This window comes from Lissotriton helveticus, chromosome 5_1 (genome assembly GCF_964261635.1).
Source record: "Lissotriton helveticus chromosome 5_1, aLisHel1.1, whole genome shotgun sequence".
Classification (NCBI taxonomy): Eukaryota; Metazoa; Chordata; class Amphibia; order Caudata; family Salamandridae; genus Lissotriton; species Lissotriton helveticus.
In genome coordinates this window covers 77,939,682-77,964,411 of record NC_136065.1, presented here as the reverse complement: position 1 = coordinate 77,964,411, position 24,730 = coordinate 77,939,682, and the positions used below count along the sequence as shown (strand labels likewise).

Here is a 24,730-nt window from a genome sequence, read left to right as displayed (position 1 = left end):
CGGTTCATAGATACCGAACTCGTCCATATTCGAACGAGCCCAAGACATCATTACGATTCTCACGGAACCTCAGACGCTCCTTTTGCCCTCATGTAGGCAAGCACTAGTCGATATCAGAATCCATTTCGATATTCATCAGATCGTTCATTTGTTGCTGAAACATCATCTTATCCATCAATGTCTCCTTGGTAACAGATGGCCGTCTTATACACGTCGTAGCACAGAGGCCACATAAGGCTGGACCACACTGTACACAAAGACAACACGTGAACAGAAACGTCACAACAACCCCTATGATCATCAGAATCTTCCAACCCCAAGTCGATATAAAACTCCAAAACCATCCCAGAAACGTCCAATCACCTTCGTCCACGTGTATGGACTCGGAGATTTTATGCAACTTCGAGATGGCTTGATATACAGTTGGAGCGTTATCAGGTATGAAAATACAGCAGCTCGAATGGATCACCTTGCACACACCACCTCTATCTGCGAGCAAGACCTTTCAGACAGAAATTACTGAGGTGGGGTACGATCCAGATCGGAGACGAGCTCTTAAGCTGTCTATCACCCACTGACATACTATACTCAGCCTTACTCAGATCCTTGTATGTTCGCACCTCTTCCTCTGGAATAAGCGATGCATCAAAAATATCTCTATTTAAATCAGCAATCGCTATTGCCAAAGGCTTGTGGTACGGGCCGGGACCATGGTTTGGAGAGCGAGGCTCTCGATGGGGGTAGGAATCTAGTGCACTACGAAACATAGTTTGAAATGCTCGGGCCGACCCCTGGGCGCTGTAGGGAAGAACCAAATACGGAATACCCTTATCAATGGTATGTGGCATTAACCCACACACCCAACAGTTGGTAGTGTTCATCACCAATTGGTGTTGATGAAGGCGCTGAACAAAGGAGTTATTCATGAATTCCGCACGTCTAACCTGCTCATGCTGGGGCAGAAGATGAAAGGAATGTGGAGAAACAGTGGGAATAGATTTTGGATCAGAAGAAGGAGTAGGTGAAACAGAAGGCGATAATGACTGTATTCCAAAATACACTCCACCCACTAGCAACATTGAAATAATCAGGAATAGCAAGAACAACTGAAACAGAAAACATTTAGTTCGAATAACCTTATGAAGCTTGGATCTTGACGCTGACATCCTCTCCACTTCCGACAGCTTAGAGAACTCCATCCTCTAAAAAACCGTCCGTGACGTTCTTGACGCACTTCGTTCTGAGTAGCGATTATGAATTCCCAGGAATCAACAAAAGTAATCGACCTAGTGTCAAAAACCTGCTAAACAGAAGGAAGTACCCGCACGGCCCTACGGTCAACCCGGATGAAAGGTTTTCTTTAATCAAACATTTAATTTTAATACAAATCTCCTAGCTGTGGAAAAAGGAACACACATAAAACCGAACTTCAAGAATTAATAGAGGATGCAATTGTTCATAATGTCTGTTAAAACAGAAAAAGGGGGACAATGCAAAATTCGCAAAATTCAAAAAAATAAAAAGTTTTTTTTTATTAGTCTTTGTTATGGGAACGGAGAAAATATCGACTTCTTCCAGGTCGAGTCTGTTCTTCAAATAATCGATCGGTTTGTGAAACAGTGTTCAATCGTTCTGATGATAGTTCAGGCCTTGAATTCTCCAATGTTGATGGTTGAACAACTACATCTGGCTGCAATGAAAAGTCTCCTACAGGTTGAGCATCACTAAACGGCACAAAACGTGTTGGGGTCTCAGTTTCCGTTGCGGCAATCCCAGTTCTCACCCAAGAATCTGCTGGCAAAGGTATCGGAACTTTCTTGGTGTGCGTGGCATGCACCCAATTCTTTCTGCCTTCCAACCGAACTGCAGTCCTTGTGGCCAGTCAGACTTGGAAGGGGCCAACGAATCTCGGCTCCAGGTTACGTTTCCTTCCGAAGTTGCGGGTGACAACCCAGTCACCCGGTTGGAGCCGATGTCCAGGACCCTCTGTTTGTGCAGGTAGAGCTTCAAAGACCTGTTGATGAATTAACCTCAGTTTAGCAGTCAGATCATGAAGATAATCAATTAACATTGGATATTCAAGACTATCAAAGGCCCTAGGCCTCGGAACTCCCCAAATGTTCGCAGGACGTCCGAACACTATCTCATATGGGCTAAGCCCTACTCGAGAGTGTACAGTCGCCCTGGTCGACAAGAGAGCTAGAGGCAAAGCATCAGGCCATGACAGACTAGTCGTAGCTTGAATTTTGGCAAGTTTTAGCTTCAGAGTACCATTGTACCCTTCCACTAGACCCGCTGACTGAGGATGATTGGCGCTATGGAATTTTTGACATAGTCCAAGGCCCTTACACACACTCTTCATCACACTTCCCACAAACTCACTTCCGTTATCTGACCATACAATTCGTGGCATTCCATACCGAGGAAAGTATTCCTTCAGTAGGACTTTTGCTGTGGACAGGGCAGTATTATCCTTAAGAGGGTAGGCCTCAATCCATCTGGAGAATGCGCAAACCACAACCAAAACATGCTTGAGGTTATTGCATCGCTCCATATGAATGAAGTCCAACTGGATAACTTCAAAGGGACATGTAGGGGGAGCAAAATGGCCAGGTGGAGTGGGAGTGCCCTTGCCAGGATTATACATCAAACACACCATGCAGTTCTTAACCACTCTTTCCGCACACTTAGCGATCCCACCATTCTTCCATACAGGAGACAACAACTTACATATACCTTTCGCGCTAATATGTGACATGCCGTGAGCCATAGTCACAACGGCAAGCACATACGCATCCGGTAACATCCATCTCTGACATTCCGACAAATCAACCCAACATCCATTTCCATCTAACTTCCCTGTGCTCTCTTTCCACTTATATTTACAACAAGGGGTGGTGATGGACAGAGTCTCTGAATTAAGCAGAGTACTCTCACCCAGTCAAGAGATCAGGGCTAGATCCAACACCGTTTTTTAGCTCATTGCACCATCCCAGTTTCAGAACCTGGCTGTATGCAAATTAGTCTGTCCCTGGCCCAGTGCATCATGGGAACAGGGCAGACCAGACTACAAAAGCCAATTCTTACACTGGGAAGGAAACAAGCTTCCGGGGACCGGTTTCTGGCATTACAGCCGTCTTCGGCCCGGCTTGCTTGAATCCTGATGGTGCAATGAGCAAGGGACTCACATCTGAGTATACCCTTCCACGCTTAGGGTGGACAAAAATATTTACAACAAGGGGTGGTGATGGACAGAGTCTCTGAATTAAGCAGAGTACTCTCACCCAGTCAAGAGATCAGGGCTAGATCCAACGCCGAAGAGGCTGAAATGCCAGAAACCGGTCCCCGGTAGCTTGTCTCCTTTCTGGTGAAGAATTGGCTTGGTAGTTTGGTCTGCCCTGTTCCCATGATGCACTGGGCCAGGGACAGACTAATTTGCATATAGCCAGGTTCTGAGCTGGGATGGGGCAGTGAGATAAATAACGGTGATGGATCAAGCCCTGATCTTTGGACTGGGTAAGAGTGGTCTGCTTAATTCAGACACTCTGTTCATCACCACCCCCTTTTCTGAATCGTTTTTGGCCACTATAGGTGTGGCAGGGTATACTCAGACATGAGTCCCTTTCTCACTGCTCCATCAGGATTCAAGCAAGCCGGGCCGAAGAGGCTGAAATGCCAGAAACCGGTCCCCGGTAGCTTGTCTCCTTGTTGGTGAAGAATTGGCTTGGTAGTTTGGTCTGCCCTGTTCCCATGATGCACTGGGCCAGGGACAGACTAATTTGCATATAGCCAGGTTCTGAGCTGGGATGGGGCAGTGAGATAAATAACGGTGATGGATCAAGCCCTGATCTTTGGACTGGGTAAGAGTGGTCTGCTTAATTCAGACACTCTGTTCATCACCACCCCCTTTTCTGAATCGTTTTTGGCCACTATAGGTGTGGCAGGGTATACTCAGACATGAGTCCCTTTCTCACTGCTCCATCAGGATTCAAGCAAGCCGGGCCGAAGAGGCTGAAATGCCAGAAACCGGTCCCCGGTAGCTTGTCTCCTTTCTGGTGAAGAATTGGCTTGGTAGTTTGGTCTGCCCTCTTCCCATGATGCACTGGGCCAGGGACAGACTAATTTGCATATAGCCAGGTTCTGAGCTGGGATGGGGCAGTGAGATAAATAACGGTGATGGATCAAGCCCTGATCTTTGGACTGGGTAAGAGTGGTCTGCTTAATTCAGACACTCTGTTCATCACCACCCCCTTTTCTGAATCGTTTTTGGCCACTATAGGTGTGGCAGGGTATACTCAGACATGAGTCCCTTTCTCACTGCTCCATCAGGATTCAAGCAAGCCGGGCCGAAGAGGCTGAAATGCCAGAAACCGGTCCCCGGTAGCTTGTCTCCTTTCTGGTGAAGAATTGGCTTGGTAGTTTGGTCTGCCCTGTTCCCATGATGCACTGGGCCAGGGACAGACTAATTTGCATATAGCCAGGTTCTGAGCTGGGATGGGGCAGTGAGATAAATAACGGTGATGGATCAAGCCCTGATCTTTGGACTGGGTAAGAGTGGTCTGCTTAATTCAGACACTCTGTTCATCACCACCCCCTTTTCTGAATCCTCTTTCCACTTAGTCTTCTCAGCGTCAGTGGCCTCATTCTGAATCACCTTCACGCTCTCAACAGTATCCTCACACATACTAGTCTCTGTCGGCCATCTTACTGAATTCGTCACATACATCCGAGTTGCAAGATTTTTAGCTGTCTCTTTAGCAATCTCATCCGCAAACGCATTACCACGACCAACATCATCTGTAATCTTTCGATGCGCGCTGCATTTAATGATTGCCACCTGCTCAGGCTACGTGAGCGCATCCAAAAGATCGTTCACGAGCTGTCCGTGTTGGATCTTCGTCCCATGCGATGTCATAAATCCTCTCTCTCTCCACAATCGACCAAAGCTATGTGCAACGCCAAAAGCATATTGACTATCAGTAAACACATTCACTCGCTTTCCCTTAGACAAAACACACGCTCTCGTCAACGCAATCAACTCCGCTGCTTGAGCAGAACTCTGACTCAATCTCGCAGTTTTCACAACCGTACTCAATGTTACTACAGCATATGCAGTCGTCACATCACCATTCGGCAACTTAAAGCATGAACCATCAACATACAAAGTACCATCGGGATCTACCAATGGAGTGTTTTTCAGGTCAACACGACCTTTCGTTTCTTCTTCAGTTCTTAAATAACAATCATGTGGTGATACATCATCTGATTCCATATTGGTCGGCAACAATGTCGCGGGATTTAGCACATTACAGCGCTTGATCTGTATATGACTTGCCAAAAGCGTCAACTCATAACCGGACAACCTTGCGCTCGTCAGATGTTGAGTCTTTGTACGATTCAAGAGAGTGTCAACTGCATGCGGAACCATTACCGTAAGCATATTATCCATGACCAGACCTGCGGACTATCGAATGGACACCGCAGCTGCCGCTGTTGCTCTTAAACAACTCGGCAACGCTCTAGCTACTGGGTCTAAGGTCGAAGAAAAATATGCACATGGACGCTGTTTATCGCCAAATTGTTGCGTCAAGACACTCAACGCACAACCTTCCCTCTCGTGAACGTATAGTGTAAACGGCTTACTGTAATCAGGAGTACCCAACACAGGAGCCGAACACAACGCATCACGCAATTCAGAAAAACTTTTCTGACACTCTTCAGTCCATGGCAAAGGAGTTGGAACATCCTTGCACGTAAGTGCTAACAATGGCTTCGCCAACAGTGAAAAATTTGGAATCCATTGTCTGCAGTATGACGTGATACCTAGAAAGGCACGTACATCTCTCTGAGTTGTTGGCACAGTCATTCGTGCAATCGCTGCAATTCTTTCTGGGGTCAACCTTCTTCCCTCCTTTGACAATAAGTGACCTAAATAGGTTACTTCTTGACAACAATATTGCAGCTTAGAAGGTGACACCTTGTGATGGAAAGCACATAGATGCTGTAACAGCGATACTGTAGCAGTTTTGCAAATCTGTTCAGTGTCAGCAGCCACTAACAGATCATCAACATATTGAATCAAGGCCGCACCAGTCGGTAACACAAAGGCATCAAGTTGGCTCTTGAGGGCTTGACTGTAGATGGGTGGACTCTCACAGTAGCCCTGTGGTGCGCGTTTAAACCTAAAACTGCGACCACCTAATGAGAATCCGAAAAGATCTCTGCTTTCCCCAGCAATTGGAATACTAAAGAAGGCATTCTTTAAATCTATTACCGAAAACCAAGAAGCAGAAGCAGAATCAAGGTCAGTAAGGCTGTAATGTCAGGCACTACTGGAAACTGTGGAATCACAATCTTATTGACCTCTCTCAAATCAATGACAAAACGGTATACAGGAGGCTTAGATGGATCAGTTCGTTTCAGAATAGGTAACACCGGACTATTGCATACGTTACCCCGTGTTTCCTCGATAACATCCTTCTCGATCAAATCATAAATGATCGCTAATAGCGCACGTTCACCATCAAGGGAAATGCGGTACTGGGGAATGCGTGGCAATCGTACGTTCGATTTCAGTTGAACAACGTAAGGTGGAATATCCAACAGGCCCACATCATTTGGACCCGTGGCCCACAAAGACTCAGGAAGGGAACTCAATTCCGGTGGGAGCTTATCAGTTGACAAGTACATAGGAGAGATTACTCTTCGACCTAGGGTAAGCTCAACTCCTGCAGGAGAGCAGTATAGAGTCGCATATAACCTCTTCAGCAAATCCAGACCCAAAAGATTCTCATCACAACCAGTAGTTAAAATCAAAGGAGCTTCTAGCTCACGAGGCCCGATCGTAAGGGACAAAGGGCTAGAGACTGGATTGCTAACGGGGGCGCCAGAGAATCCAACGGAGACATTTGTTAAGCCAGACAAAGGTGCGCCAGGGAGTTTCGAATGCATAATAGAACTTTTTGCTGCACCAGTGTCCAACAGAAAAGGCTCAACCACGCCTGATGTAGCAACTGCGACGTAAGGCCCTCTCTGATCAACCGGAACTGATACAACTCCCTCTCTCTGTCTATGGCTGTCCTAGTAATTACCATCTGTGTCAATGTCATGTTCGACATAATAGTCGTCCACATGATACTGAGCAGATCTGCCGTATGATGTATCACGCCGATCAAAACAATTGTTCGAGTCTGACGAAGACGTAGAACGCTCGTTCTGATTACGAGAGGTGTCACGGCCTCTACCGCGTGACGCCTGTTGAGGACCACTACGACCTCCACGAACCGAAACACCATCATTGCGGTCCCGTAAAGCAGGACAATTAAACTTTAAATGGCCCTCTTCCCTACAATACGCACATTGATTGTACCCAAGCATAGATCTGGGTGTAGAAGAATCAGAACGCGACTGCGACCTAGAAGACTGCGACTGTGACCGATTCTGCTGTTGCGAATCATTTTGATTTGAGCGCGGAGGATAAGCTTGCTGCAGCAAAACCTTAGTTTTAAGCTCTTTCGTTTTCTTATCTGCACGATCATTCTCTTCTTTTTCCCTATTCTCATAGTATTGAGTCGTCGCTAATATTTGAGCAGTGGTTGAAACAGCCCATGCACTTTCTGAATTTTTCAATTTGTTGGATAGCTCAGGCAGCAGATTTAAGACGAACTTATCAACAAACAACCGCTGACCTCCCTCAGTGCTCATGTCTTGACCACTATGATCGACAAATGCCTCCTGAAACCTAGTAAAGAAATCGGAGACACTCTCGTCTTTCTTTTGCTTACACGCAGATAATTTGTCCCAGTTAACTCTCATCGCTGGCATAAGCGTTTTCATGAGCGTAATAATTCTTTGGGGCAGAGCCGTAATCAACTGTTCAGGTTTTGCCCCACCAACCTGCCGTCCATCAGCCGCCACTAACGCAGCCCAATCACCACCCAATTCAGCTACATGATTCTCTTGGCGAATTTTAGCCCAAATCGGTTGCGGTACTACGTTACCAAACAACATGTCAATATCGGCAAGGTTCATGACAGTAGCATCCACTAATTGGGACAACTCCTTATAATAACCTGCCGGATTCTTGCGTGGGTCAGGCAAAGATTGCTTGACCTGTAGAACCTCTGATCGTTTCCATGGGAGATGTATCCAAACTCTCTGGAAGTGTGGCAAAACGGGAGGGGCTGCAGCAGCATCACCCGGCATCCATACTGGGGGAACTTCTCGCATAGGATACTGACCAGGTTGTGCCTTCCAATCTTCAGTATCGTCATTAAACAACGCTCGAGGTTGTACTGCAGGTCGGAAAGATAACAAACGCTCTAATGCACGTCGTACGTTACCACCTACAATCATACCGCTCGAAAACTGATTCCGAAGTTCAGTCATTTCTAATGGTACACTGTCTAATTCATCATCGTCCCACTCCTCCTTCAAAGATTTGCACATTTCCTCAAACACAAATCTTTGCGTGGGCTCATTAAACTGAGAGAACGTCTCGTAAACTACACGCGGAGCATATTTAGCAGGATGTCTAATCCATTTGCGTACCATTGTTACTAACGTCTCACTCTCCCTACCACCAGGAATTTGACTTCGTCTCTGAGAGACATCAGAAACATCGGACCCAAGGATCGGTCCGAACAGTGGAGAGTAAAGATTAGCCACAGCATTAGGTATGCGGCTACGGACAGAAGGAGAAGAGGAGAAAAGTACAGGGGCAACGACATGAGGGCTAAACGTAGGAGCAGTAGGAGTAGCCAAGACAGCAGAAGCAGCAGAAACAGTAGACTGAGAAGATACAGACAAAGGAGCAGTAGGAAGAAGGGCAGGTACAGTAGCAGGAACAACATGAGGAACAAGAGAATTAGGAGGAACAGGATTAATGACAGGCTGACCAGCAGCCACCGGAACAATAGGTGGAGGAACAGGAGGAACCACAGGGGCCGTAGTACCCTGTGCATACGGAGGAGGCGATTTTAATAAGTAGGACAACAAAGGATCCTCCGTCGATTCCTCTCCCTTCTTATCAGAACTGGACGGTAAAACCGGATAACATTTATCCACCGCCATATGATGCAATCTAGCAAAGACTTCTTTTTCCTTCTCTTCTTTGTCTCCCTGAAACTGCTCTGCATTTCTCATTACCGTAATGATACCTTCCCTCTTATTTTTCTTAATCTGTTTGATATCTTTCTGCTTGGCCTCTTTGCGCCATAACCGAAAGGAATCAAACATGGCCGGCCTAGCTTTCTTTTTAAACAATTTGGCTTCAAGATTATCCAAAATTGCAGTTTCGAAACTTCCATGAGGTGGCCAACTAAGGACACCATCATTCTTAGTGTAACGGATCAAAAAATCATTATATACGATAGGACCTACTCCGTGGCGACTATAGAGCTCATAAATGGGAGTTCCTACCGGAGGTATCGGACATGAGTCCTCCAATCGGGAATCCGTACCACAACCCTTAAGAAAACCAAACAAAGAACTACGGCCAGGCATCGTGCACGCTAAGCGTCTTACAAACTTCAAGGGTTATCGAAGTACGATGTCCTCGCAAAAATGCAAGACCCTCGGTTTTTGGCAATTGCAATCGTCAAATAAAACTCAACAACTAAGAACCAACGACTAAGGACCAACAGCTAAGAACCACAAATGCAATGGAACCATGCAAACAACCAAGTTTCAACAACAAAGCAAATGTCCCAAGAAGGAACCAACAACTAAGGACTGGGAGCGACCCACAAATACTTAACTGAAAGAACAATGGCGTCACCAGGAAGGCCCGTCTATCGTCTCGCCGTACAAAGGTCTACGCCAGGCGCCGAAACAGGTCAACAGTCAGGGCATCAGTCCGTCGCAGCCGTCAGGAGGCAAGAATCTTCGCGGGGAAAGTCTTCGGGCCACTTATTTCGACAACAGGATCGATGAAGCGGGGTGCACCTTCCCTCGGAGATTTCACACGAAGTTCCTCACGATCGTCAGGCTTCGGACCAGTACCGCTGATGTCGCCCCACGTTGGGCGCCAACTGAAGGACTGGGCAATTTTAAGACCCAGCGGTGCCAGGGAACAACACCTGAAACCTTCGTGGGTTTACCTGTCCTGGCGTACAAATGACAGAGACACGGGACACTTCCTTCGGCGTCAAAGATCAGCATTTATTTACTTCAGGGATACAGAAATCGCAAGAAGAACACAGCGTGTAGGTTCTGAGAGACTGCTTCAAATTGTACAAGTGGATCGCTCCTTTTATACATAATTTCATCATTCCACAACATGGTGAACAAAAGGTTACAACTCAGTTCCCACAGTAAATCTCAAAAGGGTCGCATTCATGTTTTCAGAAGCCCGGAACATAATTACAGTAGCATCGCCGGTTCCCAACTGTAAAAGCACATTATCTCACCATTAGCACGTTCCACTCTAGTTGTAAATGAGCCAAAAGAAAAGACAGAAACAGGTGTAGGGAAGACAGACAACAGATCAAAAAGGAGTGTGGGGGCAATATCGGAAGCATGATTGCGGGATCAAAGGAGTCGTGCCTAATGCATGCACGGCTAAAACAATAGAGCGGCACAGCAAGATGAGCCTTGAGCGGAGCCATCTGCGTTTGTCGGGTCATTGCCCTAGTCATAAAGACACCCTCAAAGGAATATGCATCTTCTGAACGTGCTTGGGAAACCCAGGGTCATGAAGCGGACGTTGTCCGTTCGCAGGCTACGTGAGGGCAAGAAACAAAATGGATGCTGTATCTAAGATGGAACCCGTGGGTTCAGATGAGGAAACCCACGAATAAGATGAACGGTGCAAAGTAGTGTAGTGAAAACGCGTACACCCACTAGACTCGTCATTTGCGGTTCATAGATACCGAACTCGTCCATATTCGAACGAGCCCAAGACATCATTACGATTCTCACGGAACCTCAGGTGGAGTGGAGTGTTTCTCTCCTCCTAATTAGGTAAGTGAGAGGGACCATTTTACGATAATGAAAGTGTGGATGTCATTGCATGGCATAAGATTGGTATGTCATTAACCAATCACTGATGCACATACTTTATGGATTGTGTAACCAAATTTACGTTTTGTTGTTTGGTTGTTTGTCTCCTTTTATGTATCTGTTTGTGTGCCTTTCCTTCGTGTGACGACTTGGAAATCACAAAAGCGAGGAGAATGAAGATCTAAATACCCAGGTGATAGTTTCCCTTTTTTTCACCTTTTTATTGAGCAGTCGCGATTATGGTCCTGAAAAAAGCAGCAGGATACCTTTTGAGGCTCCATTTTAAGTCTGCAGAAACATGTTGACCGTACCTAAAGATTAGTGATTATAGGTTTAAGCCACTATTATCGCACACATTTTATTGACTTGGGAGTATTAAGGTGTTTAATAAAGTTTCCTATCCTTTCTACTACCCAATTTTATTTGTTCATATCACATTTCACTTTTTTTCACCTTTCACTTGCACTGCTCTACAGCTGTCTTTTCACACCCTAGTATATGGTAACACCTACTGGGTTCCATTGTTGAGACAAAGGTGTGAGCTCTTGCTGTCTACAGTGGATGTCTAAAACTAACCTTCCAGGTGTGAAGGAACCCAGATGATGAACAGGGCGTCCAGGATCGACAGCAGATGGGTATCTTTCTACACAGGAAAGATACTTACTCTGAGATAGCATCCCTACACATAGTTGAGGTTTGATTCTCTATCTTTTGTGGGGTGTCCTCCCTTTTTTCAGATACATATTTTGAGCTAACTAGCTAATGACCCACTGCTACTCTTTGTTGATATATTGATTGTTTAAGGGCTGTAGCGGTGAGAGGTCTTTAAACATCCCCTCCGGCCCTCTTCTCCCCGTTTGTATTTATAGTGAAGGAATACCCAATGTCAGGGCCACCAATCCCTGGACGTGCTCCCCAGCTGCGGCCCACCTCCTAGAACTGTGAAAATGAGAGGACCTCAGACCTACAGGGGTAAGAGGGCTCGAATCGCACGCCGCCGTCACCTCTAGGGCCCCACACCCCACGTGACACTTGCTGGTGTAGGGGCCCCCCTTATCCTTATCTCTAAGGTGTTGCAGTGCTAGGCAGCCTGTCAGCGTGCGGCATATACAGTATTGAGACTGGTCCCTTGGTGTCTAGCTCTTCACCGTCATCAACACTCTCCTCCCAGGGAGCACGGGGGGAAGGCCTTGTCTGTCTTCGTGCAATGGTCCGGTAGGAGGGAAGTATCGTGCCCTCCTGATCGAATCCGTCCGCTCTAGCGTAGTAGTGGTGAGGTTTAGTGGCGAAGTATGTAGAGCCCGACGGCGCCGAGAGGAAGGGCCCAATACTCTTAAGTGCGCCTGGCAGTCTATTGCACAGCCATATGGTTCACCTCAGCGGGGAAAGTGGGTATATGCCGCCCTCCACATTCCTCTCTGGGGGCATTTGGGAGCAAGGCACCGTCCGGCAGGGCACAATAACCGGAGGCACCGCCACCAGTCCAAAGCTTGGCACAATGCACCTCCTGTGGAAGTTCGCCGGTCCCAGTGCATCTGTGAGGGGCCCGATAGTGATGGGCTCTGGGGTGCTACGGAGCGCACAAAGGGGCATGGCCTACAGTTCCGGCGCGATCAGCCGTCAAATCGTGCAAAGTGGCGTCTCACCTTAGAGGGGATGACACAACTCCTCCCGCCAGGTTTATATCCACGCCGCCATCTTGTCTCGGTGAAGGAGGTACGCTACATGTACTCCAGGCCCCGGGTACCGACGCCTACTCTCTTCAATCCTCCCACTTGCGGCCAGTGTACAGTGGAGGACACCCGCAGACTGCAGCGAGAACGTCCTCAAGCCACAGTGCCAGACTCTACCGCTTCCGATCACCTCCGCAGCGGGATGGCCGCCGGGCCCTTCCAGCGGCGCACGTCCTAGGCTCTGGAGACGGGAATCAAGCAGGCCCGCTGCACGAAAGGCACAGCGGAGATGCGAGGACTTGTCTCTGGTCCGGTCAGTGTCCAAATCTGCCAGAAGAGTCGTGCTTGTTGAAGCTGTGCAGGTGAGGCCCGGGTAACGGACAGGAGCGGTGGGTAGGCACGTCCTACTCTGCCGCCATCTTGGACACGCCCCATCCATCTTTAATGTCAAGGTAGACCAATCAAAGGTTGGATCATGCTTCTGGAGCCAAGTTAACCCTAAAATCACCCTATATTTGGGACTTTGGATGATGTCAAATGTAATTAACTCACAGTGGTCGTCCTTATACCATACCTCGTGCTCCCTTATATTAAACCGAATGGGACCGGATTCTAAGAGTTTGCCATCCACTGCAAACACACCCTCAGGGGTTCTCTTCTCAATCAGTTCTACTCCCAGTCTGAGGGCTTCCTTTTCGTCCACGAAGCAGCCTGTGGCCCATGAATCCACCATGACTTGGATATGTTTTTTTTCTTGACCCACAACAAACTCCATGTTGATGAAGAAGTGTTCTGAACTATCACTGGAATTGTTCTTCACTGAAGGGATTTCACTAATGCTCAAGGATTCCCCTTCCTTACTTCTCAAGCAAATCAGTTTCCGACGACTTGTCCGCTGCCACTGCGCCCATTTGTCCAAACTTGGGACGACTGTTTCTAGGCTTAATCAATCAATCAATCAATCACAGCATTTGTAGAGCGCGCTACTCACCCGGGAGGGTCTCAAGGCGCTGGGGGAGAGGGGTAAGTTACTGCTCGAACAGACAGGTCTTGAGCTGCTTCCTGAAGGAGAGATGGTCTTGGGTTCGCCGTAGGTGGGTGGGGAGGGAGTTCCAAGTCTTGGCTGCCAGGTAGGAGAAGGATCTTCCTCCGGCGGTGGCTCTGCGGATGCGTGGTACGGTGGCGAGGGCGTGGCTGGTCGATCGTAGCTGGCGGGTGGGCGTGTAGAAGGTCAGGCGGTCGTTGAGGTACTTGGGCCCCAGGTCGTGGAGAGCTTTGTGTCCGTGGGTGAGGAGTCTGAACGTGATTCTCTTGCTAACGGGGAGCCAGTGCAGGTCTCTCAGGTGTCCGGTGATGTGGCTGTGTCGAGGGATGTCCAGGATGAGTCGTGCGGAGGCGTTCTGGATGCGTTGGAGTCTTTTTTAACAGGGCACTCACGGAGGTAATGCCCTTTCTTCCCGCAGTATAAACATAGTCCTTGTTTCCGCCGGTATTCCCGTTCATTGGGTGTGAGAGAAGCCCAGATTGCCCCTATCTCCATGGGTTCAGAAGGAGTCAATCCATGTTCGGAGGTCTTTGGCTGGTCAAAGCGATGAGGTACTCGTTCCCTTCTTCTGGGGTCACCTTTACGTTCCTTCAAGCGATGATCCTGGCGCAATGTTAGTTTTATCAACCCGGGGCAGGTTTTTCGATGAGGATCCACTTGCGCTAGAACATCTTTCAGGTCATCCCGAAGCCCTTGATAGAATATGCCACCAATCGTCAGAAGGAGTTGAGGTATACCAACAGATCCTTGCTACCTTGCTTCAATTCAAGCAACTCCTTACCTGCAGAAAAAGTTTCTGCCCTGCGGTCAAATGTCTTTTCGAACTCCTCCTTGAAAGTTCCCAGTCATGGAGGAGGGGGTCGTCTCATCTGACTATAGGGACTGCCCACTGTGCAGCGTCCCCAGCTAAGTATGAGATCACGAAGGCTACTCGTGATTGGTTTGAACCAGAACATCCTGGGTTTGCAATTGAAATGAAGCATTACTTGGGTCAGGAACGCCTGTACCTTATGCATATCCCAATAATATCTTTCGGGAGGGGCCAACAGGATCTGCTTGAATGAGAGGGCTGTGTCGAGGGTGGGGGTGGGCGTAAAGACCGATAGGTTTACGTTGGAGACCCAGGTTTAAGTCTGTGGCTGTTCTGAGCTGAGAAGAATTCAATCTTCATGGGGTTTAACTTTAATACATTAGTTGACATCAGGGTAGAATATGAGGATGTCATTGGGTGAGGATATTTTAGGTAGAGTTGGGAATAATCTCTATATTGATGGATCTTGATGCTGCTGTCTGTAAGGATGGATCCGAGAGATCCCATGGAGAGGTTAAAGATGATGAGAGAAAGGATGGAGCCCTGAAGTACTCTGCTGTAGACAGGGCATTTCTGTAATCTTGTGGAACCAATTTGTAAGAACTGGTGACAGTTAGTGAGGTTGGATGTGAACCATTTCAAGACAGTGTCTTAGAAATCCATCATGTTTTTTGTGTGTTGATCTGAGCCAGCTGGTCGCCTGTGTCGAAGGCTGCAGAGAGGTCCAGGGGGCCAGGGGTCGTTCTTGTTGTTGAGGAGGAGGGTGTTGTTAACTACTTGTAGTGTGGCTGTGTCAGGGCTCCATACACAGGTATTGCACTTATAAGACGTGTTTGCTTAGATATTTTCACTTGGTTGTGTGTTGATAATGTCTCTTGGACAACGTTTCTTCTTTAGTGTCAAGTCTATCTGTTTCCATGCTTTAGGCATAAAGTGTGCACAATGTCAAGTAACATTAAGTGCCAGTGATGAAGCTTGTTTCCATGGACCAGGGATTCTGGTGCCAGGTCCTTCTTGGCAATAACCGGACCCACAATGGAACACCATTGTCTGTGTCATAATAAGTGATACTTGGGGCTGGTGCTCACAATCCTGATGTGTGGCTGGTGCTAGCAATACTCATGTATGACTGGTACGTACATTCTGGACACGTGTGGCAGGTACTGTAGTAAATCTTTTTTTGTAATTAAGACCACACTCAACAGATCTACACTTATTTCTTGCACTCTCATCCCGACAGGTGAAACTTCAAGAGTGGCTGCTTGTCCTGAAGAAACAGGAGGGATATTTTCTGGAGTCTAAACTCAAGGAAGAGGAACAATATAAAAGCATGAGGGTGAGTGGCTGCAGTGAGTGATGTGTATCTGTGCCTCTGTACATGTCTGTGCCCATGTCTTTGTGTAGCCTCTTAAAGTTCAAGACACACAGAGGCGGATGAGTCACACTACAGACTGGTCATGTTCCCCACCAAATAAATATACTGACGGGAGTCATTGCACCTGGATATTGGGGCTGAAATCGGCCAAGGGCGCGTCCTAAAAAAAGATAAAATCAAGTATTACTCTTCTGACCTTAAGGTAGTACTTGCATACTCACACGGTGTGTGTTAGAGTATGTGTGTAGAGGGCTGGCATTATCTGGCTGTGAGTACGTACCAGCAGGTGTCTGTGCATATGTGTGTGTGCATGTTCACGCTTAGGTGTACGTGTCTAAGTATGTGTTCATGTATGGATAGTCTTTGGGAGTACATGCTTGTCTGCTCGCCCCTATATCTCTGTTTTTTGGGCATAGATTACTGCTTGTGTGTGTCTCCATATTCATATATAGATTTTGAGCCACAGAGTATACAAATACATGTCCTTATCTTTATGCCCGCGTGTTTGAGGGTTGTGTATGCTTCAGTCTGGATTTATTGGCTGTGCGTTTGTACCTACATAAGTGGATGCCTGCCTGTGGGCTTGTATATCACAAAGTCTGGTGGCATTTGTGAGTGTGCAAATACATGTGCATCTGTGAGTTTGTGACGTGTATGCATATGTCTGGAGTTATACTTCCGTGAGATTTTAGATGCAACTGTGTGTTAGTATATATGTATGGATGTGTGTCTCTAGGAGTCTGTGCATGCATGGACTGTAGATATCCATCTGTGAGTGTGTACAAGGTTTGTGTGTGAGTATATATGTATGAATGTATGTCTTTGAGTCTGTGCATGCATGGACTGAAGATATCCATCTGTGAGTTTGTACAAGGTTTGTGTGTGAGTCTGCAAATTAATGTGTGCATCTGTATGAGTGTGTACTTCTGTGGATGTGTGTATGCATGGATTTGGAGTTATCTATCCATCCATCAGACTGAGCAAGCCTAGTTTAAGGCCCTTCCTAAACAAAGGTTTTAGCAATGTAATAATGCTACGGTATTGGATATACATCGTCGAAAACAATAAAAAAAATACCTCTCTCTAGACCTCTATTTCTTTACCTTGTAGTATGAATCTTAATGGGTTATAACTACATTTTGTGAAACATCATGGATACATCATCATCTTATTCAAAAATTGAATTTATTCATTTTAGTTGGTATTTGTATTCATTTACATTGATAGTATCAAAACAGGGAAAATGTAATCTAAAAAGACATACATATTCATAAAAATCTTTTTGTCACAAGTTTTACTTTTTTATACATGTTCTACATAGACCAACAATTTCATATCTTTATATACACATTCAATCTAGTGCTCTTCACTGGACCCCTATAATAATACCATACACTAATCACGTAAACAGAATCACATTCACACTCCATCACACCTGCACTCAATTACACCAATCAAACTACCAAACAACCCCAAAAGCACATACACATCCTGGTCAGAAGGGGATATAGATAGTGTGAATCTTCATGACCGTGTTGTGGGTTGAGTGCATACAGTAAGGTCGACGTGCGTTTCGGTGGAATATGTATATGTCTGATGTTAACCATCTTCTGCAGGACCTTCTTTAAATCATATATCTTTCACCTAGTGGTAGGAGTACAGATAATAATGATGCAAGAAAAATTCTCAAATGGTTGCCACCTTCAAATTGACAAACTATTGGTAAGTCTGCTGGGTCAGTTCTAGATGAGTCCTATTATAAATGTAAAAGTCTGCCCCTAGGGAATGATAGGATAGATGCAACTAACACATTCTCCTATTTGGGTGTCCTACCTGATCATTCTGGTTCATGGAACCCAGCGGTTAAGAGCAGAACTCTTCTCTTCAAAAGGTAAATCGGGGCATTGATGAATATTTTTAATAAATTGGGTAAAAGGCCCCCGGGGATACTTCTTAAAATTTACCAAGCTAAATGCTTGAGTATAGCTATGTACGGGGCAGGTGTCTGGGGATACCAGGATGTAGCCATAATAAAAAAAGAGGAAAATACTTTTTTAAGGTTTATATTAGCAGTACCGCAGAGCTCTTCCATTTATAATTGCCACAATGAGCTGGGGATTCCTTATATCTCTGATTTGATCAAGATGCAGCCTCTGTTACTATGGCATAGAGTTTGGACGTCTAATAGTACAGAGTTAAACAGAGATATTATTGGAGACGCCATGAGTCTATTCCACGCAAACAAGATCACTTGGCTGAATTATATCAGAAGATTTTTAATAGACATGAGTAAACCTGATTTCTATAGTAACCCCTAAACATTGAGTACGATTTCTAGGAAGGATTTTAAAGTTTTTTCTCAGTCGCACTTAGAGTCCCTAAGAGCGGTTTCAGAAATGAAGAAAAGTACTGTTATCCCACACCTGTTAATTCTTGTATCCCCCACTATTCAACCATATCTGGACTGGTGTATAGGAGGATATGACAGGTATGTTCTTACAAGACTCAGATTTGATAGTTTCCATCCATTATTCAGCTTCCCTACATTAAACGATTGGACCAGACACCTTTGTCGGTGTCCTCGCGATGAGATGTCTTTCCAGTCGACAATACATGTGATTTTATTTTGTAAATTTTATAGACTAGAAAGATGTAGATGGATTTTGCCATTGTTGAAGAGAGGGGGCGGGAGGCAATGCCGTCCCGCCTTTCTATATTTACAAGTGCTGGAAAATGTTTATTGTGTGGGTGTTACGACCGGATTCCTGAAGTCCATATTGAAAAAAAGGAAAATTATAATATGGGAAACCCACCATGAGGCTGAATAACGTATAGAACTCTTGTCATAAAAGTCAAAGAATTAACTGAAGAGGAGACTGTAAGATTCAAGTCGTATGTAAAGATGTAATTACTGTGTGTAGTTTTTTTTAACTACCTTCTGTAAGTTTTTAACGTGCTTCTTTTATGATTTTTAATATAAAAAAAAAAACAAATAAAGTTTATTTGATTTGATTTGACTCCTATTGAGTTGGGGTTTGTGTAAAGATGTTATCTTTAGTTAATGTCCCGCGTGCCAGCCCGCACGGGACATCTCTTTGGATTCCATGTTCTGGCGTAGAATGTATACCTTTGACATGTCGGCAGTTGCTGCCGGGAGACCTATGCACCAGGACGAATAAAGAAGAGCTCCTCATTTTACCGCTTTGTGTCTTCTTTTCATTGGCGACGAGGACCTGCCTGGTGCTGCTGGTTGTCCCAAGTGTTGCTGGACGTCTGGAAGCTTCTTTCTCGATGAGGCAACTGCGATATTGGTTGATCGCGTTTCCTGACTGCCTGCTTTACACGCGAGTCCTCCTGTCTTCGTGTTTGCTTTTCTGTATCTGCTCTCCGTGAGTGCCTCTCTGAGGATTATTTCATTTTGTTCGATTTTTGCTGTTTGGTGGTTTCTGCACGTCTTTCCGCGCGATCTTGCACGCGCCAGCTCACACCGCTTCCCAGCTCTACGCTGCATCAGCGTGTGTCAACTTCACGTGTGCGTTCCAGCTTGCGTTTCAACTCTCATTCTGACGGTTACCATGGTGCCATTCTAAACTCCTTCTGAAGCGCATTACTTCATTGTTTTCTGCCGCATTCATCATGTGTGTGTTGTTGTTCTAATTTTACACGCATTATGTGGTTCATTGTGACGATTTTCAGAACTGAAACCTATATTTTCTTGTATTACAGCAGACTCGTGATTTAAACCTTGCATTTTTGTTTAATCTTCACTTTGTTGGCTGGGGCATCAACTCACCCACGCAAATGTAGAAAGTGGCCACTCCACCTCCCTTTTTACAGTCTCCTGGTCCGCCTCCTAGGATTTGGAAACAGTGGAAAGCAACTTTTAAAGCCTACATTGATGCTATTGATGGTGATACCTTCACCAAAAAAAGGCAGATCTATTCTAGAGACTCTACCCCTAGAGGAAGCGAGAGTATCCAATGGTTCTCGTGAAGAGGGTGACTCATTGATGATTGACGAATATGCTTCTCTCATAAAAACGTTGGATAAAAGGTTCAATCCAAAGCGCAATATTGTACTGGAACGTCACAAATTTTTGCAACGTGCACAGATGCCTGGAGAGTCGATCAACGATTTTGTTGCTGCCTTAAGGATCTTGGCTGTGAATTGCAACTATAGGGAGTTTAGGGATTAAATTATTCGAGACCAATTAATTGAACGCACATGTGACAAGAAAGTGCGTGAGAAATTTTTGTCCTCAGATGACCCTGATTTGGAGACTGCGTTGACTCTTGCCAAATCTGTTGAACATTCCCAGTTTTGCATGAAGGAACTAAGTACACCTACCACTCCTACACCTGTGTCATCTGAGGTTAATTTAGTAACATCCAAGGTTCCTCCAAAAACGAATAAAGCTACTGTTCCGGTATCTTCCAGAACTGCCAACACTACCTTACCGGAAGGGTTGTTAACAAACCCAGGAATGATGCTCAAGCCTTGTCATGTCATCGCTGTGGTAGCAGGTCGCATCTGGGAAATTTCAAGTTTTGCTTTGCTATTAATCAGTCTTGTTTTAAATGTGGAAGGAAGGGTCATCTTGCACGCATGTGTAAAATTGCTTTTTCCCAAAGGGCACCGTCACAAAGTGTGAGAATACCGATGGTGATGATGATGATGATAATTGCTATGAATTATTAATGTTATCGGCTTCCCCCATGGAAGCGGAAGGTATTGTAGAGATTGCATCTCTTAATGAATCTCAGAGGAGGAAATCCCCTACTTGTGTTATAAGCTTGAACGACAAATCGGTCAAATTCCTTGCGGATCCTGGTTCCCCATTCACCTTGATCAATGTTAGGAATTTTGAAGGTTTGGGTGAGATCTTTTTGGCGTCCTCGTCAATTAAGATGTTTGCATATGGTGGGAAAAGGGTTGAAGTCTTGGGAAAGTTTAAAAACAAACTAGAATTTAAGGGCGAGTGCACGTCATGTGTAATTTATGTTGTCAAAGATGGTGCTAATTTGTTGGGATGGCATGAACATGGTGAGCTAAATATCATCCTTGACCCCAATCATCCCGACATGGTTTTGTCTAGGAATGAAGCCAAACAATATTACGCTTCACTTGCACAACTTGAGTCAGTGCATGTTGTGACCACATTGAGTGAAAATGAGTGGGTTCATGCTTATCCGGAGGTGTTTAGCGATAATCTTGGTAAGCTTAAGGGTTTCCAACATCGCATAGTTTTAAAAGAAGGAGCAAAACCTATTGCACACAAAGTTAGCAAAGTACCTTTGAGTATGCGTTGTGAGTTGAAAAGTGAATTAGAAAGGTTGTGTTCCTTGGGTGTCATCGAACCAATTGAGGGGTCAGAGTGGTTAAGCCCCATTGTTTTGGCATGGAAGGCTGATAAATCTCTTAGGATGTGTGTTGATTTACGCAATTTAAATTCATGTATTTGGATAGATCGCCAACCACTTCCTAACATTAATGAGATGTTGTCTACCCTGGAAGGTGCCAAATATTTTACCACTCTGGACATATTCTCTGCTTACCATCAGATTGAATTAAGCAAGGATTCCAGACATATCACTTCATTCGTGACTCCCGAAGGGGCGTTCCGTTATCTCAGGATGCCATTCGGTTTGGCGTCTGCTTCTGCAGTGTTCCAACGCCTTATGGGTAATCTCTTCAAGGACACTGCAGGGTTGTCTTCTTTCAGGATGATATTCTCATACATGGTAAGACCATGCAAGAACACAACGATAGAGTGAGGAAAGTGTTAGATATTGTAAAGTTGTATGGTTGACTTTAAGGAAGGACAAATGCATGTTTTTCAGAGATGGTGTGGATTAATTAGGTCACCATATTTCAGCCAAAGGTGTAGAACCTAAAACGAAACTTTTAGATGCTATCTGTAATGCACCTGAACCGCAAAATAAAGATCAACTATGTTAGTTTCTAGGACTAGTTGAATACTATGCGAAATTTGTCCCAAATTTTGCTGACAAGACCGTTTGTTTACGCAATCTCTTAAAGAAAAATGCTAGGTATGACTGGTCTGAACAGTGCGCAAATGATTGTAACCTGTTGAAAACTGTGATTGTGCAGACGCGCCCTCTCAAATTGTTTGATTTGAATGATCAGTGCATTGTGGTTACAGATGCCAGTAATGTTGGACTTGGAGCTTTCCTTATGCAAAAGAGAGCTGACAATAGAGAAGAAGTAATTGCTTTCGCCTCCAGAACCCTGAGAGGTGCTGAGGGTACTTATTCCACAATCGAGAAAGAGGCATTGGCTTTATGGTGGGGTTTTCAACATTTTAGGAACTTTTTGTGAGGCAATCATGTAACTCTTAAAACTGACCATAAGCCATTAGTGGACCTTTTCACAACCAAGGGTGGTGGTAGGGCTACACCCCGCATTGCCAAATGGCAGTACAGACTTGCTGAATTTAATTATCCCTTGGAATATGTACCTGGTATAAAAAACAATCTAGCTGACTGTTTATCAAGGTTACCTCTTGCTCACACCGATCACGAGGAGGAACCTGATCAATTTGAGATGGTGTGTGCTGTCAGTTCTGTATCTGACACTGGTGCTGCCTTATCAGAAACTGATTGGAAGCGTGCTATTTCTGAGGATGTGAATCTGTGTAAAGTAATAGATTTTTTGACTCGGGGATGGCCGAATGACAAATTGTTATCTCCTGAGTTAGTTCCGTTTAGAAGAATTTCTGATGAACTGTCCTTGGTTGATGGAATTTTACGCAGAGCTAGTCTTCTAGTTGTGCCAACTTCACTTTGCAAATCTGTTCTTGACTTGGCTCATGTGGGGCATTTAGGTATTCGAACCATGAAACGCAGAGTACGTGAAGATTTTTGGTGGCCTGGTGTTGATCGGGCCATCGAGCACTGTGTTCGGGATTGTGGGGCATGTGTTCTTAGCGACAAAACTCAAGTTACTTATCCCTCTGCTATTAATCCCATTTCTGTAAAGGAAATACCTTGGAACAAGTTAGCATTTGATGTGGCTGGTCCGTTTAATGATTTGGGCAATACCCCTAAATATGCATTAGTCTTGATTGACTACATGTCGAAATGGCCTGAAGTTAAGTTTGTGGAAGGTATCAATTCTTCTACTATTATCAATTTTTTTACTGAAGTTTTCCTGCGGGAGGGTTTCCCAGAAGAGTTGGTATCTGACAATGGTACTCAATTAGTTTCTGGTGAGATGGAGAGTTATTTTAAAAGGCATGGGATTAAACATGTGCTCACTTCCTTATATCATCCATGTAGCAATGGTTTGGTTGAACGCCTGAATCGTGTTATTAAAGATCAATTACAACTGGCTGCTATAAATGGCATTCATTGGAGACATGTGATTTCTGACATGTTGTGGGCTATGAGGGTCACTCCTCATGACAGACCGGGTATTTCACCTTTCACCTTGCTCAGAGGAAGAGTAGCTGGTTCCAAGCTCAATAAAGATTGGGTGTTGAGAAAAGACATTGATGTTACCAAGATTGTGAGGGTAGCAGATATTAGGAGTGCTGCTCAGGCAAAATATGCACAGAAAAGCATTAGAACATCTCCAGTATGTCAGGGTGATTGGGTTAGAATTAAAACAAGCATTTGCAATGCAATAGGTCTCGCCTTTGTGAGAGTTTCAGCTATTGTCATTGTAAATGACAATGCCTTTCAAAGGCGAGACCTATTGCATTGCAAAATGCTAGGGGTAGCTGTGCACTTTATAGGTTTCTAAATAATAATAATAATAATGATAATAATAAATCATAACATGCCAGTGGTAATGGAAACAGAAAAATGATGAGATGGTTGGAAGTTGGTTCTACACATATGGAAGGTGACACTAAAGTTACTCCTTTTCTTGTGCTTAAGATGCATTATACTGTCTTGTCAGCTGAGATGGACCTAGTACACGAAGCAAGAAGTGTCACAAGTACCTGCACTTAACAACAAGGCACAGGGAGAGATTTCCCTTGAATCACAGGATGCTTGAGCCGCCCGCCACGCTCGATCCTAGGTCCCTCGCTTGAAGGTCGGCCACTCTAGCCGTTACGCCACATCAGTCTGGCATACTTACAACATAAAACCGGAGGATTTCCTGTAGGAGGAGTGGAAACTGTACATAGACCTTATTCAGAAAAATACTCGTGAATTGTACTAGAGACCTAATTCACTTTACACTCTCGAAGTCAACTTACACTCTCGACACATCTAAGCTCGAGCACTTGCTTCTGTTAAAAGCAGCTGAACCTATTGCCCGATGATCAGCAATCATGCGGATTCCAGGTGGCATGGGTTTAAATAAACATCAAGCTCCTTGGATGATTGTTTGCAGCGTCATGTTTGCAATGAAGCAGGATGGAGGTAATTATCTTTGTGTTCTGGGGCGTACACGACATTTCAGGGGAGCAGTTTCAAAATGAATTGTTCTGTTTTTTTTGTTGCATTTTTATACAGCGCCAACTCAAACCCATAGTATCGGAGCGCTTTACGCGAGTACCAGTTGGTTTACTCGCAGCAAACCGGAACACAGAATGGTTACCTGCGGCAGGGATTGTAGGCACTTGTGCGAGGCTCCCGGGGTCTCCGGGGTGTTAGATCCTTGCAGGCGCTGCCCAGGTGAGGAGCGAAGCAGCCCCTCCCGCCCGGCGTCGACGAGTCTTCTGTTTCCAGGCAACGGCCCCACCGGCACCAATCCCAGCGCGGCTCCTCGTCTGACGTCAGAGGAGCTGCACTCAGGATTTCTGAGGCTACCGAAGTTACCGGCTCCTCCCGCCCGGCATCGACGAGTCTTCC

General features: G+C 45.4%; 1 protein-coding gene across 1 annotated transcript in view; it reads left to right on the top strand.

The window, feature by feature from the left end:
* The window catches only part of LOC144754154 (E3 ubiquitin-protein ligase TRIM39-like), a 161,868-nt gene that overhangs the window by 19,791 nt on the left and 117,347 nt on the right, over positions 1–24,730 (top strand). Inside the window, exon 2 of the mRNA XM_078641736.1 lies at positions 15,771–15,866. Within this exon, the coding sequence (XP_078497862.1) occupies positions 15,771–15,866 (96 nt within the window). The remainder of the gene's footprint in view (positions 1–15,770; positions 15,867–24,730) is intronic.